This window comes from Struthio camelus, chromosome 2 (genome assembly GCF_040807025.1).
Source record: "Struthio camelus isolate bStrCam1 chromosome 2, bStrCam1.hap1, whole genome shotgun sequence".
Classification (NCBI taxonomy): Eukaryota; Metazoa; Chordata; class Aves; order Struthioniformes; family Struthionidae; genus Struthio; species Struthio camelus.
The window spans coordinates 29,771,642-29,791,545 of record NC_090943.1 but is presented as its reverse complement, the minus strand read 5'-3'; the positions used below and the strand labels follow the sequence as shown (position 1 = coordinate 29,791,545).

The 19,904-nt window shown below is 39.1% G+C and overlaps 1 protein-coding gene and 1 long non-coding RNA gene across 4 annotated transcripts in view; one reads left to right on the top strand and one right to left on the bottom strand.

Moving 5' to 3' along the window:
- LOC138066309 (uncharacterized) overlaps nt 1-13,343 on the bottom strand; it is a 45,564-nt gene extending 32,221 nt beyond the window's left edge. Inside the window, exons 1-3 of the long non-coding RNA XR_011139620.1 lie at nt 12,365-13,343; nt 3,624-3,719; nt 2,745-2,880 (exon numbers count right to left, since the gene is read on the bottom strand). This is a non-coding gene — a long non-coding RNA (uncharacterized lncRNA). The remainder of the gene's footprint in view (nt 1-2,744; nt 2,881-3,623; nt 3,720-12,364) is intronic.
- Nucleotides 1-19,904, top strand: part of COL28A1 (collagen type XXVIII alpha 1 chain) — an 83,006-nt gene that overhangs the window by 57,869 nt on the left and 5,233 nt on the right. For all 3 annotated transcript variants that reach the window (XM_068934928.1, XM_068934927.1, XM_068934926.1), the window contains 8 exons: nt 4,029-4,097; nt 7,787-7,855; nt 13,350-13,418; nt 16,072-16,152; nt 16,243-16,278; nt 16,463-16,499; nt 16,797-17,351; nt 18,580-18,767. In XM_068934928.1, the coding sequence (XP_068791029.1) occupies nt 4,029-4,097; nt 7,787-7,855; nt 13,350-13,418; nt 16,072-16,152; nt 16,243-16,278; nt 16,463-16,499; nt 16,797-17,351; nt 18,580-18,767 (1,104 nt within the window). The remainder of the gene's footprint in view (nt 1-4,028; nt 4,098-7,786; nt 7,856-13,349; nt 13,419-16,071; nt 16,153-16,242; nt 16,279-16,462; nt 16,500-16,796; nt 17,352-18,579; nt 18,768-19,904) is intronic.

Genomic DNA, 19,904 nt, shown 5'->3' with positions numbered 1-19,904 from the left:
TAAAAAAGAACATTTGTTTGATAAAAGAGACTCATAAATTTACACACTAGTCAATTTTAAATTCCTTTGAGTATCATTATATAAGAATGTTCCACTCAGCTGAATCAGAGCTCTGTTCTCTCCACTTTGAGAAATGGCTCACATATGTGCACACTACAAGACAGGAATTTTATGTGTCAGAGGTCAAATTCACATGAAAACAAAATAGGAACATGTGGGATGCATTCAATCCTGGTGGCATCCTGTTTTCTGTAGCATTAAAATATGGAAACAGAATGTTAGACTACAATAAAAAAAAGCACAATTGCCAACTAGGAGGTGGATTGCAGACATTCACGTCCTCAAGAGCACAGCACTAGAAATAAAGCAAGCTTCATTTTCACCGACTGGATAACAGGGAGTATTAAACCCCCTAGCATTGTTCCTCAAGCATGGACGTTTGAGCTGGATCCAGCTGCAGGACAAATATCTTCTGCAGCTTGGATCCTGTGTCTTTGAACTAAATTGAGGAACGTAGAGATGCAGTGTCTCTTTTCTTACCTGTTCTTACAAATACCTTTGCTAGCCACTAGCTCTCACTAAAGAGAGTACTGCTATGTCTACCGTATGTTTCAGTATCAAATATACAAGCTTGAGAGTAAATGAGATAGATATGTTTGGAAGCTGAGGTTTATTTTTAGGGGAGCATTAGGTCATTTAATGAATTTTTTTTATATGATAAGGAATGATTAATTTTCTTAAGATGGTGAGGAATAGACATTGGAGTCCCAAGCTTTACGCTGTCTTGGCTCAGCTCTTTATTTCTTATTTCAGTTTTCATTTCAGTGATGGTTTTTCTAGCTCACTATTTTGCTGGTGGTGACAAGGTTATCTGCAAGCACAATACAGGAAATGAATTATAGCTTATCAAAGAAAAGTACTAAATCCTTCTTGAAACAAATTCCCTGATGGATAGCTTAGTGTCACACTTTAGAAAGAAGAACTATTCCAGTTTGCAACTCACAAAGCACAAGGGAAGTCTTTTTCCTCCAAGCCAAGAAATACGAAAACTTTGAGAATTGTAACAGAGCTCTACAAAAGAGCTTTTTAATGGGATGTATGATATTAGCTAAGCATGTGAGCTTAAAATTCAATGCTTCACCTGGAATGACCCAGCATAAGAATGTGTTGTCCACGGGAGAAAGACAGAGACAACTTCAAGCCACCCTTGTGCTCTTTTTGTTCAAGGCTGGTCTAAGTGCAGGTTGCAGGTATATTTGATACTAGACCATAAGTAATTGTTCACCTGTTCAATAATTTCCCATTCGGCTTTCATCACAGCTGCTTACAGGCTGCTTCATCATCCACACCTGCCAGGAATGTCCTAAAAAAAGTGTGTGCTACAAAACCTTATCTCTATATCCACCTCAGAGGGGCCTCTGGCACCTCTGGCAGCTTTCAGAGGGAGTCTGGGGCAGGGAAATCTTTACCTGCTCTGTGCAACATCTACTCTGGAAGAGTTTTCCTACAAAGAGCATAAGGCTGTATTATGGTGTTCAGGGACATTGAGAGCCAGTAATTTTTTCTTTGGTAGTAGATGGTACTAAATAGGAGGATGGCTATGGCTGTTTGAGCTCTCGATATTTGCTAGTAATGTGACAATCTCAAGCTAATGGTAAGAAGATGTTTTGAGGGATGAACTGAGAAACTAGGCAGTTTTTGAAAGAACAAGAATATCTACCTTTGATTCCACTGCAAAGGGGCCATCAGACACTTTTGAGCACCGTATACCAGACTTAAGTGCTACAATCAACAGTAATTTTTAAGTGTTTAGCTCTTCAGCAGAAAGTTTAAGGCATTGCCAGTATTGTGGGTATTTGCATTAGCAGGGAATGTGTGATATAAAAGTCCCAAGCCATCACAGGAAGAAGATGATTTCTGATACTTGAGAAGAAAATTAGCCTTCTCCTTAGTTCCCTTTTCCAAAACAAAAGGAAACCAAACCAAACAAACAAACTCCCCCCTGCTTCTAGCCCCTCCTGATCAAATCCGAAGGAGAAATTCCCTCCTGACTGAATCTGACAATTAGCTTAACCCACCGATTGTGGCCTTGACACACAAATTTAAAGCTAAGAGCATTCGTGTATCGTTCCTGTGTCTTGATTCAAGCTGGCCAGTCTCCAGTGCTTTGGGAGAAAGGGGAATAAGAAATAGAAACAGAAGCCAAAATTTGCATCAAGAAGGAAAGAGCATTATAAAGCTTAATCTAAGCCTCAGCATTTGAATTCAGAGTTCCCATATCTCCAAATCGGTCAAATTTGAGCATAGTCTAGGCCATGATATGCATATATATAGATATACATATATATAGAGAGAGAGATACATAAAGCACAGATATCACTGGCTTAGAAAGACAGTATCATAGCCATATACAGAAAATCTAGCCTAAAGTGATCTCTCAGTAAAGGTTGGATCTTGGGCATTTTACGTAAAAACACATTATAAGCTAGATTATAATGTGAAAATTGCACAATTCCTCTTGGAAAGTAAGGGAAGTCAGTAAAAGATTCTGCACTTTTGTTTGCTTCCTACTCAATCAGTTTGATACGCTCTTTCTTTCAACCCACCACAAATGGGCAAGTGTCGTCTGTGGCCTGTGTAGTTCATACTTGCACCTCTCTTACAGCTAGAATGCTCCCTCTGCAGGCACATCCATTTTCTGAGCTTTCCTGAGTACAAAAGCAAGTAGAAATAAGTGTACTTACATCTTAACGGCTCACTGGGTTTTGTCAATGAAAATTTTTGTTTTGTCAGGAAATACAGTCTCTTCTTGGCTCTGTTGTTAATATGCTGGATGATTAGTACTTTATCAGCACATTTCTTTCTTTCGCTTGTATGTGCCTGTATAGACATAGATTCAACAATCTTTCTTACTAAACATGATTCAGAATTTTCTGCTTCTACAACTGATCCCATTACTAGTCACTGTTTTTCTTTTCAAACTGATGAGAGTTTTCTAGTGATAATGTGCTGAACGTGCACTTATTCCTTCATTTGTACAGTTTTGCATTTTGGAAAACAAAGCTGCTTCTGATGTCCCTGTGCCTTCCCTCTATCTGCTTGTGTTTGGCTTGTTTGCAGCCCAAGGGGCAGCGCGTGGTTCAGCATTACCCACGTTTCGCCCTGGCTAGCCGCCTGCTGACTTGTAACTGCCTGGTGGTTAAGGGATGAGCCTTCTCTGCTTTCTTCTCTCTGAAAACATAAATTGGATTTCTCTCCTTTACCAAGCCTCAAATTGTCACCACAACTGTGGTAAATGAATATCCTCAAGGCCTCTACCTTTCTGATGAATTTGGCTGAAATACTGGGAGGATGGGCAGAAGGACTAACACAGACCTGCAGAAACACAGGCATGGTATCAACCCTCATTTTCTTAAGAAATCAAACTAAAAATGTTTATAAATTCTACAACCATTAAAGGTTTTTAGGAAAACAAAAGGAGGACTCCTCTTTTCTCCCATATCCATGCTATTAAAATTAACTCTTCATAAACACAGTAGTTCGTCAGTTTGGGAAATTAAATGTCTGTAGTTTCAGAACAAGTACGCTATGGATACAAGGGCCTGGCTACTGCTGTGCCTTACCAGTAAGCTTCCAGTCCATCCTGGTAAGACCCTGCAGAACGTGTTAGAAGAATGGCCTGGTTTCCAAATGGCTTTTCTTTCCTTTTTCTTCTGTGGCTGATAAAGTTGCAAATTATAACAATAACTTTAGTGGTGATTTTGATCACATGGACCTTTTATTAGGAATACAGTGTTCCTTATCTAGAGCTTAAGTAATGTGGATGTATACATTTGGGTTTTTTTATTTCTACTGCAACTGTAGAACATTTTTTATCCATGTAACATTTGTTTGCTTTTTAAGCTCAATAGTTTGACTGATTGATTGCTTCATCCTGGATTTTTCCAGGAATGTATAATGTAATATGTTAAGCAGATGTAACACTTAAGAGGTGATCAAATTACTGACAGTAGTGTGACTATTTCCAGGGAGATCGTGGCGTGAAAGGCTATCCAGGACCCCCGGGGCCTAGGGGAAGTGGAATGGTTGGTCCCAAGGTTGGTACAATGCTCTTTTGAAACTTTCTTCTCTTTTGTGATGCTGGCTGCCGGACTGCGGGATCTCTCTGATACCACAATATCTTCTTCAACTACTTGATTTACCTTGGTGCAATTGCAGGAGGAAACAGGTATAAAACCATGGGCAGTGACCTTACGCGTCTAACAACTGGATTAGGAAGGAGTACTGACTGGATGAAAATCTCAGTTGCAGCTAATCTTTATGGGATTACAGCTGGAAATTGAATGGGACAATGGCTACTAACTTGGTTAAATGATGCATTCCTTCTGTTCATGCAGTTTCCAAGAGATTATTTTGTGAAGGAAGACATGTTAAATATGAATTTTATAAATGCTATTTTTGCTTAGTGACATCAAATCCAATTAATTGCATTAGTAAAGCCATTAGAAAAGGAGAGTCAAAATGAAAGTTCAATTCTATAAGCAGTCATGCGACATGTGGACAATTTTTTCCTCCCTCCACTAAAATGATTTATAACTGAAAAGAAAAAAAAAGGCAAGAAAAATAATTCAATTCATACTTGCATTTCTTTGTTGTAGATCTGGGAATTATTTATCTGGGAATTATTTTTACAAAGGCAACGGAGAGAAACATTAGACTTTTGTGTATAAATCTCTATGTTGCTAAGTTAAAAATAATTATATATCTTTGTAACTTTTTCTATAGTTTCCTTAGCAGAGGTTAACAGAAGTCTCCACTGACATTTTGAATAAACTGGTATCTGAATGGATACACCCAAAAAGTGTGACAAAAATATATAAAAGTGACGAAATACACCATTTCTCTGAAGCCTTGCAGAATGTAAAGAATACTTTTAATGGGGGAAATAATAGTACTTGGTTTTCAGAGGTAGGGACCTGCTTGCAGCATCTAGTTCTTAGGTAATCTATTTAGTACAACACACACTATGTTTTGAATGAATCTTGCTTAAAAATATTTATACTAAGTCTTTTTCCACAGGAGGGTCTGTCAAGGTTTGTGGCAAATCTTTTGTCACACATGGAAGTGATACTTTTCAAAGATCACTAGCATCTTTAAGTTAAACATCCACACCTAGATATTTCAATTTAATGATGCTTAAGTTTTTGTATACTTCTGGCTAAATGCTCAGCATATGCAAAATGTAGATAATTTGCATACCACTGAATGAATTCCATTTACTGTATTGAAGTAAGGTGATTTTTTATTTTCAGATAGTAATCAAAATCCAATCTGAAATCTACAGATACTTTTATGAAGTTGGGTCAAATCTGGAAAACACATATATCATTTTGCATTTATCAAAGCAAAATGTTTCAGTTTCTCCACTAGAAATATTCTCATTTAGTAAATTGCAAAAGTGCAATCAAAGAGGTTTCAAGACACTTGATAATAAAATCAGACTTCCAATGAACTGTTAATATCTGATGAAAAAAAATTTAATGAAGATAAAATTAATTTCTTAAATTTAAAAAAAAAAAAACAAACAGCATCCTTCAAGCTAAACAGAAATAACTTTGTAATTGGAAAGGAGGGAGGAATTGGCCGATAAAATTAGCCATATGATTCCAAGAGGAGAAAAGGAGCAAAGAGTAAGATAGTTGAAGATAATCCAGTGGTATCGTTGATCTTAAATCAACACTTTGTTTTAGCTAGTTGAAAGCTGCATGCTTTCATGCATATTTCAGCACAGCAGATTCTTAGATGTTTAATGTACACAGTATGAAGATGTGGAGACATCCAAACGTGCTCTGCGTGAGCCATCCCTGGGCCTGGGGCAATTCAACAGTATCATTCATGCTGTGCTCAGGTTAATCAGCCCTGGTGAGCTGTTGTGCACACAGGGCTCTGCAACAGCAAGGCTGCTTCCTAGACTTGAGTGAATTATTTCATACAGCCCATGTCAACCTGCACAGACATGTGAGCTCATAGCAGAGTCTCTGCCCCGTGACACCCATGTGCTGCCTGGACGTGCCCAGGCTGGCACTGGTCAAAGCACATCAGAGCTCTCCAGGGCTTTTCTCCTCTATGAGCTGTCTCTGTGACCCTCCAGCCTTCTTTCCCCCTTTTGTCATTCTGCCAGGGGAGAAAGGTGAGATTAGTCTCTCTCCAAAGCACGTAGGTTTTACCTGGCTTTTACTGTAGCTCCACATAGCAGCAGGTGCTTCTTTGACTGTTCTCTCCCCCTCTCCCGCTTCTGCTTTCCTGAATGACCAGTGCTCCCAGAGACTGTTGCACTACAGTGGCTTTGAAGATATACGTGGTGCGTCGGAGCTAACATGTCTGGCAGCTTTACTGGCATTGGGTTTTATTGTTGTGGCCTTTGCCCCTCTGCTGTTGGTTGCCCCTGCGTGGAATGACCGCACAAAGCTGTTGTATAAAAACAGCTTCTGTTTATTCTACCCAGGCAAAACAGTGCAAAATATCACACTGTTTCTTGGGCATAATTTATTCTTTCATTATTATATAGAGGGTTGTGGTGAATGGCACAGAGTCAAGTTGGAGGCCTGTGGCTAGCGGTGTCCCCCAGGGGTCAGTCCTGGGTCCAGTCTTGTTCAATGTATTCATCAATGACCTGGAGGAAGGGACAGACTGTACCCTCAGCAAGTTTGCTGATGATACTAAACTGGGGGGAGAGGCTAACACACCAGAAGACTGTGCTGCCATTCAGAGGGACCTGGAGAGGCTGGAGAGCTGGGCGGAGAGGAACCTCGTGAAGTTCAACAAAGGCGAGGTCCTGCACCTAGGCAGGAAGAATCCCAGGCACCAGTACAGGCTGGGGGTTGACCTGCTGGAAAGTAGCTCTGCAGAGAAGGACCTGGGAGTGCTGGTGGACAACAAGTTAAACATGAGCCAGCAGTGTGCCCTTGTGGCCAAGAAGGCCAATGGGATCCTGGGGTGCATTAGGCAGAGTGCTGCCAGCAGGTCGAGGGAGGTGATCCTGCCCCTCTCCTCAGCCCTGCTGAGGCCTCACCTGGAGTCCTGTGTCCAGTTCTGGGCTCCCCAGGACAAGAGAGACATGGATCTCCTGGAGAGAGCCCAGCGGAGGGCTACCAAGATGATTGGAGGGCTGGAGCATCTCTCCTATGAAGAAAGACTGCAAGAGCTGGGCCTGTTCAGCCTGGAGAAGAGAAGATTGAGAGGGGATCTCATCAACGTGTACAAGTATCTGAAGGGGGAGTGTCAAGAGGATGAGGCCAGCCTCTTCTCCGTGGTGCCCAGCAACAGGACAAGAGGCAACGGGCAGAAACTGAGCCACAGGAAGTTCCATCTGAACCTGAGAAAAAACTTCTTCACTGTGAGGGTGACAGAGCATTGGACCAGGTTGCCCAGAGAGGTGGTAGAGTCTCCTTCCCTGGAGATATTCAAAACCCGTCTGGATGTGATCCTGGGCAATATGCTCTAGGTGACCCTGCTTGAGCAGGGAGGTTGGACTGGATGATCTCCAGAGGTCCCTTCCAACCTAAACGATTCTGTGATTATTTTTTTACTTAATTGCTGCTTTACTTTCCTGGGAGTTTGCCGTGAATAATTACAATGGTGCGCAGTGTGAAACGATAAACAAAAGAAGGAGCAGAACCAGTCTTTGAAAAGGCTTACTCTAATTTTTGCTTGCAGTGAATTTGAGAATACCAGGGATAAAGTTTACCTGCTAACTCTTCTGTATTTGCCCCATTGACTGCTATAGGGTATTATGGGACGGAAAGGCTTGCCAGGTCCACCTGGCCCCCCAGGGGACAGCATACAAGGAAGCAAGGTAATCAGGTTTAATGTGATACCTCTCCACACTTTCTTCTCAAAATTGGCTCTTACAGAGAGTCATTGTCTCTTTTCCTGCCTGCATAATTTCCATGTAAATTCTGTTTGCAACTAAGTCAGTTAAATCTTACAAACACTTAGTGTAAATTTGAGCTTCTTATTGATAAAGTATGTAATATTTACTTTAACTGTTGACTTTTCAGGATTGGTGGCACCTGATTGCTCTCCTAAATCAATGAGAATTATTTTTGCTTTTACGAATATATTTAACCAGAAAAAAGTATATTCTCTGCCACATTATACTGTTTTACTTAGATTTAAAGCACTTTGTCCTAAGAAAACATCCAGGTTTTGCTCTGGGCACTCACATAAAAACAGAATAACAGAGATCTATCATGTTTTGCCAAAATAAGTCAAACTACACATAACTATGGAAATATAAATTACCAATCTCCCACATACTTTTGTCAGGTTTTCACTCAACTAGTTCTAGTCATAACCATAACTTCTCCCTTATATAAGGAGAAACACAAACATAGTAACATATGCTGAGCATTCAAAGTTAATAAAATGCCTTATCATGAATATGTGCGTGAAAATTATTAAAATTGGAGGATCAAGTGGAGAACAACCCACGTTTCTCCTCTCTCTCTTAAATCAATGCTTAAAGTTGAACATACAATTGAATACTTCCCTGAATCAGGAGGATTGTGCTCAGCCCTCTGATTCTAGATCAAACCACCAGCAAATCTGTAAGAGAAGCACTCATTTAACCGAGTTAGGAAAGACACGTCTATACTGCAGTTAGCTGTAGACACTAAAGCCAACAGGGAATTCGTTGACAAAATGCATTTTTATTGGAAAACAGTGATTTGCTGAAACCAAAAATGTTCATTGTCAGCAAAATGTGCCATGGGAGAACATTCCTCTGGTTCAGGGTGGAGTTATTTAATATGAGCCTTACTAGGGAATCACTAACTCCTCCTGACTTCTTTTTGTTCAATACTTGTTCTAATTCCAGCTTCCGAGTCCTGTAGCAGTCTACCTGTTTTTATGTTCATGTTCAATCATTTCGCTTTTTGTACTGCAGAGAGCCCTTCCCTTCTTCGCCATGAGGTCTTTTATAGCATAAAAATATACTGTACTGTATACTGTTTGTTTTAAGGTTTTTTTTAGCTCTCTTTAATGGATGCTGATTTATCTCAAGGCTTTCTTAGCTTTTTGTTCATAAACCTGTATGTGATCACAGTCTTCTGACTGTTTAGACCTTTGATTTTGATCAGCTTGCAGCTTTATTCTATGCTGTAATCAGTAACCACATGGCTATTGGGTATTCTGATGTGAGGGCATAGGGAACTTCTTAATCTCCTTTCTCTGCTTATCTTGTTTGCAGAATCTTTGAGGGCTCTTTGCTCTATTCTAGTAGAACATAAATACAAAAAAATCTGCCATCTCTATATGCTTCAGAGGATAAGAAAACTATTTTCTGTGTCACTTTAATAAGCATTTCTGCTGTAACTGTTTCCACAGTCTAATATTTGGAATATATCTTAGTTAATGAAACAGTTAGGTTAGTCGTAAAAGGTCAGCTGCCATTCTGAGCAGAAATGTTTTGGTAATTGAATGAATCTTATACAGGAAAAAAATATGTATATTATTTTTTCTGTTCCTGAAGAAAGATAAAGGTTAGTTAAAACATTCTCAGTGCATATATACAGACATACATGTACACACAGTTTTAGATGTTACTTTGGTGCTGCTATGAGCAATATTCAAACCATGTTTTAGAAGTGTAGGGAACTGAAAGTTTTGTCATGGAAGATTTTCAGCTGAAGAGCATGATCCACTGAAGCACACTGTCAATGAACACGTTTCTAATGGAAGAATGTAGAGTGTAAGGGTATAAGAAAATAACGTGCTTTGGACATGAAATATCTCTGTCTTTGGGTTTGAAGCCGTAACTGTAATGATGTGGTGGATCAAACTGAGCTGGTGTTGTTTCTGGAGTGGTCTATGAATTGTGCCGGTACAGTCTTTTCCTTAAAATTTTCGTCCCTTAACAAGTGCTTATTGGTTTTCTTAACTATTATATAATTATTAACAGCCATTTCTTCCTTAATGTCTTTGGCAACTGCCTTGCTTCTTTAGTACCTGTTTCCTTTATAGACTGATGCTTGCTTGAGCATGTCTCTCTTGTCTTTCTCTCTTCACAATAATGCCAAGCTGCTTTCTTTTTGGCCACTCTTCATCATCTTAAAGCCACTATACTCCTGGATTTGAACTATCAATATCAATCCACTTTTTTTTTTTTATACACATAATGCTCTGTCTGCATATGGTAAGAATGATACGTAGAAAGTGAAATGGGTTTCCAGTAACATTATGTTGATAGAAACATTCACAGCTCTTCTGTTTTATTTTTGGTTTCCTCTCAAAACCACTGTCTAGACATTCTCAGATCTGCATTCGATTCAGAGAAAGACAGTTTTACATAAGACAGCATGTTGATCAGTAATCTAGCCTGCTAGATATTAGGGTCAAGGATCCAAGTGCATGCATTTTTACACACAGACCATTTTGGTTTTTTTAAGATAAGGCTGATGATCAAATTTGACATGAATTATGTATGTGGATTGAACTGGCAAAGCAGTAAATATTTCAAAATTAATAAAGCACTCAATTTTTACTAAACATTAGATTATTACTTCTATAATAAATCCTATCCGTGCTGATGACTGGTTGCACAAATAGAGGAAGGAGGATTTGGTTCTATAGTTGACATTTTAAAGGATAAAACTCACATGTGTGCCTTTGAGAAATGACAGCTGTATAGGTGTGATTGTTATTTTAGAACAATAGGTCTCATTCAGTCTTCATTGCCTAAACACCATCTTAACACTGTCAATCATGCATTAACAAATGACAGCAATAAATCGATAGTTTTGTTTGGTGTGACATGTAATATTAGTGGAGGATCACGGGAAAACAAAGCATATCTTAATTCTGATTCACCTATATGTGGTCTGCAGCTTTGTTAGGGGATTAATCAGGAAGTTGTGTGATATTTCTAGGCAGAAAGGAGAGTCAGCTCCTGTGCTGGAAAGCAGGTATGGAAACAGACTGTCACACTGTGTTTAATAGTAGTATGCATTAATAACCTACATGAAGGAACCAGAAGGCACAATCCTGTTAAAACATGAGTTAAAGTAGATTAGATAAAATAGTACGCTATGTTCCTACAACAGTGTCAACTAAATTCCCTTGTACATCCCGTTGCATTAGTGATATTTCCTATTTTTAGGAAATTCCTAATTTTTCTAGTGAACCAGCTATGTAATTTACTGCAGCATGATTTATTTTCCAGTATCCAGAGTCTACATAGTGGCAGAATTTTTGCAGCTGTAAGAAACTGGGCGTGGGGTGGGCGAGATCTGCTCGCAGAGCAAGAGGGTGCTGCTTAGCTGGTCAGTCATATCTCTTCCTAGTGAGAAGCAGTGCATTTTGGCTCCCCCAGACCTGGGGACTGGTGGACCTGGCAGGCTCCCACAGGGCAGGGCAGAAAGGCAGCGCTCCAGAGGAGATGTGGCCTGCAGAGCATAGCGGGCACCCCTGCCTAGCACGGGGCAAGACTGCAGTGCCGTAACCTGTGCAACCAGGAGCTCCCATTTCAGCAGGATCTCAGTGTAACCTGAAATCTGCACATGGGTAACCACCCACTGACCATGATTCCTAGTATCCTGCCTCTTCAAAGAAGCTGCATCTCACTATCTGACTCCTGCTCAATTCCCAACTCACTGGAAATCGGGAGCCTTGATTATATGGAAGGAAAAGTATCTAACTTGGCTGTGCACATTGCAGGTCTTCCTCTGCCTGCAGAAATCCATGAGCCCCTACCTTGCACAGCAGAGAGTGAACAGTGATCAGTCCACCCAAACCGGTTCACCTTTGGTAAAGCCTGGATTCTTGATAAATTTGGAAACATAGTTTTACATTTCTCTGCCCATTATGAGCAGTGTAATTTATTCAGGTCTAGCTGTAAGTAGCTACCCAAGAATTAGTAGGAGATGCTTTAGTGAGACAGCTTGAAAGCTCTTGACTGAATACTATAACTAACTTTGATTCAGATAGGAAGAGGTAGTGGAAAAATAAAAGACAAATCAAGTAGTGTGATCTCTGAATATAAGAACTTATTACTTTTGTCCTGTGTAGCTATAGAAAAATTAGACACTAGCCCTCTATTAATGGGAAAAAAAAAGAAAAGACCTAGTAGGTTCTTAGGCACATGGACCTAGGCAGGAGGCTCCTCAATATTTCTGAAATGAAATCTAGAGCGATTTCAGTACTTTGGGAGAACCTGAAGATTTTTGACCTTTCATCTCAGGGCAAAACAGAAATATTTTTAGGAACTTAAGCAGGACGGGGAATGAAAATGTGGAAGAGTCCAACCATGGTTCAGTATTTCTGAACTATTTCATGGCAGCATTACAGAGATTAAATATTTGTTTACCTTGTACTGCGTTGTGCAGATATGCCTCAGCTAGCATGTCATGGGCTAGATTCGGTACAGGCAATAGCTACTCTCGATCTCTTGTTCACCTTCTCTAGAGCTGTTTTCGGTGTTTCTGCAGAGCAGTGCTGTTATGCTGCAAAAAATGTGAATTTTAGTAAGCATTTATGTACCAGGGAACATCATTCCCTCTAGATGTGCTTAAAATATATTTAACATTTGATCTGAAAAAAATATTTATGTTACCATATTAAAAAAAAAAACAGGAAGATTTCTGGAACCCGTATGCTATGGCAGATTTTTGTACATTTTGGAACACTACAGACAACGAAAAGTTATAGCTTGAAATATGCATTTTTCTAAATCTAAATAACAGCTGCATTTTATACCATGTTGTATGTTCACCGTGCTAGCATGATAGTTTTTTTCAAATCTATATAAATGCAATGATTACAAGCGGATTTGTACTTTGCAACTGAACTGATACTGTCCTTTAAGGTGTTAGCAGGAGGGTGTTCTACTCTCCACATTGTGAACACAGATTTCTTCTTATTCACTTAGTTAAGATCAGAAAAACCTAAGTCAACTTTGCAGGGATTTCTGGATGTGTATTTCTAGAAAACCAACATATTAGATTGTAACCTCTTTTTTCCACTTGTAGACTGGGTGGATAGCTGCTTGAACCTCAGTGAAGTTATTTTTCACTTTCATTTGTGTCAGTGAAATGACATTTCATTTCATTAATCTAGAATAATTTCTTTGTGATATACTTTACAAAAGCTTCATGTATGTTCTGAATCATTCCCCGTTACTTATTTCCCCAGCTTCAGACCATTTCCATTTTGAAAATTATATGTTTCATTGTATAATACTAATATCTGTCTGTCTTTATCATGGAGAATGTTATAATGTGAGCAGCATAGTGGTAAAGAGCATAGATCTTATTTTGATTTTCAGTTAAACTTACTTTTCATATTCTGTTCAGGGAGAAAAAGGAAATCAAGGTTTTCCTGGGCCAAAGGGTTCAATAGGCATTGGCTTTCCTGGACCAAAGGTAAATCCTAGATTTGCAATAAGGAAAGACATAATTTTTTTTCTTCCTTCATTGCTTATTTGGTGTGACAGGTCTTTGCAGATAAACAGAAGGCAAAGACCATGCCTTGTACAGATAGCAAGGTAAGTCTTTACTACTTTTTGTCAGCTTCGCAGTCAATAAAAATCCCAATTGTTACTCTGGATCAGGCTCTGAACTGAGATCTAGAATGAAGTCATAACTCTTAGCAGGAAAATAATATAAATAAATCATGCATTCAATTATTTTGAGCCTTTTTCAGGTACCACAAAAAGTCCTTCCATTATTTGTCAGGCTTTAACAAATAAAATTTTGCTCTTCAATTAATATCTTATACAGGCTTTGTTTTATTAGACTCAGGTTTTTTTACAATCATTGGAGCCCAAACTTGGACTTATTACATACTAAACAGGTTGATATGAAAATTGTGACAATTTCCTACAACATATCCTGCGTATATCTACTTCCATCTAACAAACCCTGTGCAGATAGAATTTAAGTACTTTGGTTATTTGTCAGTGATTTTTCAAGTGTGCAGCATCTGGTGGGAGCAATCTAGCCAAAGGAAGCCAGGGCAAATGGTCAGTGGGTATCAGGGCACCACACAGGTTGAGGGCTCCCCGGGGCTGATAGGGGTGGGGGGGGTCACTGTGGTGGCTGGGCCTGGCCACCCTGCAAGGCAGCAGGGCAGCTGGGGGCAGCTGGGGCAGCCCCAGCCCTGGGCATCAGACGCTGCCACAGGCTGATGGTGCCCTCCAGTCCCTGGCAGTGTGGATGCACAGACCAGCTGTGTCACCACAGCTGGCAGGCACAGATACCAGGGAGCACGGTGAGCCCAGGAGGCACCAGCCCCAGGGCGAATGGTGGATGCAGCACAACTGCTCTGGCTCATGGCCTGGGCCAGCTGGGCTGTCCCTCTGCAATAAGTGCAACAGTTCAGGAGCAGTAAACTTATTGTGAAGGCTCTGCTTGGCAATCCTGAGAAAAAAAACATGGCAATCCTCACAGCAGAGCAGAGATAATCAGGCCCCCTAACTTTAGCATTTACTTGCGTAAGCAGGAGGTCAGTGGCCCCCATAGTCAGCAGAGGCAGTCCCCCCAGAGGGAAACTCAGAGCCCCCATCAGCTACTGCCTGTCCTAATGATTTTCACAGTACTGCAGCCTACATTGACTCAGTTTTTGTATTATTTAGCCTGCTTCAGCTTAGCTTTTATGAAACAGTGACAATCCACTCTCTGATACAGATTTGAATTTCTGTCCCTTAATTCTAGTTTCTCTCCGATGCAGAATGCTATATACCCAAACAATAGTATGATATATTCGCTACTCTTCATATTCATCTTGTATCTTGGCTAGTCTTCATGACCTATGACCTGGTATCAGTCTCTTCAAATACTTACAATTTTTCTGTATGTCGTTGATTTAGCAGACCTGTCACACAGGACAAGGAGTGGTTTCTTTCGGCGGGAATTTCAAGCAATGCCAAATACCAGATAGATCATTTTTTAACATAGTTATGCGTAAGAAAGTAGCAACACCACCACAGACAACAGATCAAATTTGTTATGCTGACATTAACTTTGATGAGGTTGCATTCAGTTCACAGAAGGGTAATAGAAAGTAATATTCTTCACTGGATATTGTGATCTGGTGAAAGTACAGCAGAAAGTGCCTTCCAAGGGCTTACTTAGTGATTTCTGTAACACTGTGCAGTAGCTATACACAATTTTGAGGTTTATACAAGTTTGAGTAAGATCAGACCCAGATTTCCTTAAAATTGATAGCAATTACTATAGCAAATGTTTTAACAAAGGAGATACCTATGTGGTTCCATTGGCTGGGTAGTAACAAGGGATAAAAGCAAAATTCATAGTACTTTAATTAAATTTCTAAGGTCTAGAATTTCAGGTGAAATGTAAGCTGGTGAGTAATTTCCTGAGAGAAATAAAAAACCTGTTCTGCACAATCTCCTTGAAGAAATATCGAATTTAGATCCTGAATGTTTTGATAATATATTTCACATCTGCCTCATCTGAAAACTGCCTCTTGAAATGCAATAATGTTGAATCCTTTCTCTTTTGAAATCAAAAGATCTAGTTACTTGAGGAAAAAAATGCAGAATTTGCTTTTAAATGTGAGAATAGGCATTTTCAAACTAAGATAACAGACCAAGTATTCCTTTTCCTCTTTTGTTTGCAAGCTCCCGGTTTTTCATGGTAGATTCTGTTCAAAGCTGGAGGGTGTTTTTTTACATTGACTGATTTGAGGCAGTTAAGTCTCTTCATAGATTTGCACTAACATAGGTCCAGTAGAAACATGGCTCCAGCATTCAAGAAAATCAAAGAAGTGAAAACCATTATATAGATTTGGACATCTGCATAAAGATGTCTATACTCTACACACTTGAATCAAGGTCATTTTTCACAGAAATTTATTTAAAACATTTGTATTCTGAGTGTTGCTTTCTCTCAGATCCTGCTTTCAGATGTTCTACTCATAGTACCTACAAGATAAACCAACCACAAAAAAAAATCAGAACATTATTCTTAAAAATGAACCGAACCAAAACTACAGCTCTGATTTCCAACAAAACTAGACTGGATGATTAATTTTAATACCGCTATTTTAAATTAGGGAGATTATGGAGATAAAGGTGATCCAGGGAACAAAGGTGCCAAAGGAGAGATTGGAGACCCAGGACCTCCAGGACCAAAAGTAAAATACATTTTTATATTATTTAATTTTACACAATAGAAACTAGACAAATGAGTATTATGTTAATTGTTTCACTCTACACGCTTTCAGGGAATTTGGGGAAGAAAAGGTGAACCTGGTCTTTCGGTAAGTATATACATGAGTTAATTTGAAAGCGTACTTTTAATTTGGAAAAATATTTAAATGTTATGGCACATTACACAAGGTTGATTATGGGACATTGCCTACATTTTTGCAGCTAAATAAATAAATAAATTCCAGCATTCTTAAAACTAGAACACGCACCAAATTAATTAATATTCTGTTTCAGAGAGAAGAAATTATCAGACTCATCAATGAAATATGTGGTAAGCATTCCAGCATGAAAAAAAAAATAGTTTTAATGAAACACACTGAATTTATATTTCATGAATGAATTTTTCCTCTGCATGTTAGTGTGAAAGGATACCATTTACCTGAAGAATGATCACTGTTTTGCCAGAGCTATACTGGAAGCAGTTTGATCCAGCTTCCTTTCCGTTTATCAGTAGCAGTAATTATATATCATATTAATACGTTAAGTGAGCCTAACTGACTGTAAATCTGTTATTTCAGTTAATTGGAAGATGGTTCTCATAAAACATCTGAAATGGTTATTCTTCTAGGTTGTGGTGTCAGATGTATAGTAACACCACTGGAACTACTATTTGTCATTGACAGTTCAGAAAGCGTTGGTCCAGATAACTTCAATATCGTAAAAACTTTTATGAAAGCAATCATTGACAAAGTATCAGCCAACCACGCTACAACACGTATTGGCATCATCAACTTCAGCCATAAAGTTGAGTTAGTATCGTCTCTGAAGCAATACACAACCAAAGAACACCTAAAATCTGCGGTTGATAAGATGCCTTACCTAGGAGAAGGCACCTTCACAGCTTCTGCTATCGAAGAAGCCGTTAAGTTATTTGAGGCAGCACGTCCGGCAGTAAGAAAAGTGGCTGTTGTAATAACAGATGGACAAGCAGACACTCGGGACAAAGTACAACTGGATACTGTAGTAAGGAAGGCCCATGCCTCCAACATTGAGATATTTGTAATTGGGATTGTTCAGAGGGCTGATCTTCACTATGATGATTTTCTGAAAGAAATGCAGCTCATTGCAACTGACCCTGACGCAGAACATGTTTACCAGATAGATGACTTCATGACTCTTTCAGGTAAGAGAAACTGCAACAGAAAACTTTCAAGTAAGTATATAACACAGAGTTTGGCCTTTCCCATAGCAAGACGAGGCAGTCAGTAGAGGCCTGCTGAATATCAACTTTTGTCTCTCTTTTGGATGCAGCTCTTTCTTCAGTTTCTCTTGGCCTTTGCCGGGTTTTTTTGTCTCACACAGAAACAAAGAACCACAATAAACGGCAGTTTTCAGAACCAAGGCCTTCTTTGGGGCACTCATCCTCTACTGAGAGTTTATATCAGCTTTCCTTCACTGTGCTTTTGTGCTGGGTCACAGTTTCATATGAGAGAGGTGTAGATTTCTTTCCCCCTTGGCGCAGCATCTCTCTCTCTCGCTCCCTCTTTCTTACATATGCCTATTGTGCTCTCTTTGCGATTTGTCAGTCTTGCACTCCTTCATGATCTCATACTACCAGTTTTTTGTTTTCTTCCAAAAGCCATACAGAAATCTACGCTTTTATCTGGGTTCTAGGGGAAAAGGTGACAGAGAAAGATGCACAAGGGAATGGGGGCTGCTAATAAATTATGCATTTCAAACTATGGCTTGAAAAATCCTGTGGCCACAGCTGGAATCAGACAAAATCCAGGGAAAGCCTGTAATGACCCAAGAGGAAAAATTGATCGGTCTAGACTAATTACAGAATAACCCTCTAAAGTACTTCTATTCTGAGCATAAACTCATTTCACTATGCTGAGCCTGTGGATGGAGCTAAGCCTGGATTTAAGTTTCTGACAGCGTGAACAGAATCCAGACTAGGGGACTGGTCCAAGCTAGGATTAAATTTAGGGCTTGGACTCCAGCTCCAGCATTTAACATAAAAGTCTTCCCATTCACTGAATTTCTTGTGAGAATAAACAGAATGGGTAGACTAGTTTCTCATTCTCTTTCTTACACATACACACCTTCATTCATTCACTGGCTTTTTTTTTCCAGCCCACTGATCTACGACTTCCGCTTAAAAAAGGCCTTGGTATTGAAAATATTATTTTATCTGTTTCTTAAGTGAACAAGAGCACCTTAAATGTAAATTTAATTCTGAGAGTACATTGCTTTATTGCTTTTTACTTCAATTTTGATACAGCTTTAGAATATATGGTTTCAAAAATCATTATAAAAGAAGATTTGTGTTTCATACTGTACAAAACGTGGAGAATCGGTGTGACCTTTATTACCCTTAGCAAATTTCATATTTGTGTTAATCTTTTTAGCTCTTGAAAATAAACTCATCACAAAAATCTGTGAGAATGAGTCTGAACTCCACACCAGAAAAGTTGATGTTTTATCTCCATCTCCAAGTCCTGGATTTGAAATATCTGGTGAAGTTACTGATGGTCAATTACCTACAATTACTATTTCAGAGACTTATGTGCCCCCTACAGAAGGAATCACTTACTCAGTAAGTAAAGAAGTAGTAGTTATCAAATATTTTTAAAAGATAGGTCTCTATTTAAATTTGTAAGGTTTTTTTTGCACTATTTGCCAGTCATTTAATATGTAAATAATGTGTTCTTTGGATAGAACAAAACAGATCTGAACAAAGCTTTTAAAGTAAGAGTGGAACTTAATTACTTGTTTGGAACAGGATTCTACAATAAAAAGAGGGTAATACTGTGTCTTAGTTGCAATAAATGCCAGCAGTCGTCACGTTTTTCATGGTTCTGACTCATATTCATCTTGACAGTGAGTGGGAAACCTTGCAGATATTTCTCCTTGCAGTCAGATACACAGTGAGAAGGCATTTATTTGTGTGCAAGCTCATTGCTAGTGCAACGTTTCTTGTCGTGTTCATATAGTCTCTAGGTGCTTAAAGCCTTCAGCAGTGTTCAGCTTGGGCTGTGCTTCTAGAGTCCTCATTCCGGTCGCTCTTTGTTCTTCCTGTCCTGCAGGGGAGTTCTGCCCTGCAACGTGGTGCTGCTGTGCAAACAGACAGGGCAGGTGGGGTTTTAATGCAACAGATAAATATTTTCTGTAGGTGTATTAACTCTCTTCTTAGGTCTTTGGTATTTTTCAGTCACTACCTTAATATCACAGCGTCACCTTATTAGATTTGTCACCCTAACGGTATATTAGAGCTAACTTTCTAGGGTGTTTTTACTGCTTTGCCTCAAAACAGCTGACGATAAAAATTGAGATATTGCTTGTCCCCATAACCCGTTCAATAAACTACTGAAATATTCGATGAAAAATAAATATAAGCCTGGATTTATAGATCCTGACATTTACAAGTCCTATGAAAAGGATCACAAATATAGTATTTTTTATGAGTTGTTTTGAATTCTAAGTGATCAGGTGCACATACACTTGGCTTTAGTAATAACATACTTTTACAGTTGGCTATGGTAATAATTAAATCTTCAGAGCTGTTGAATTACTATTTGAAATAAGCACAGCCATTTAGTAGACCAGAGAAGAAATGTAACGAGCAAAGGATTGAATGAACAGTCTGCACATATACATTTCAGCTAGACTTAACAGTTTCAGAGTCCCAATGACTAGGAGTTTTCCTAAGCTGACTCGGTGTGCTAGTAGTGGC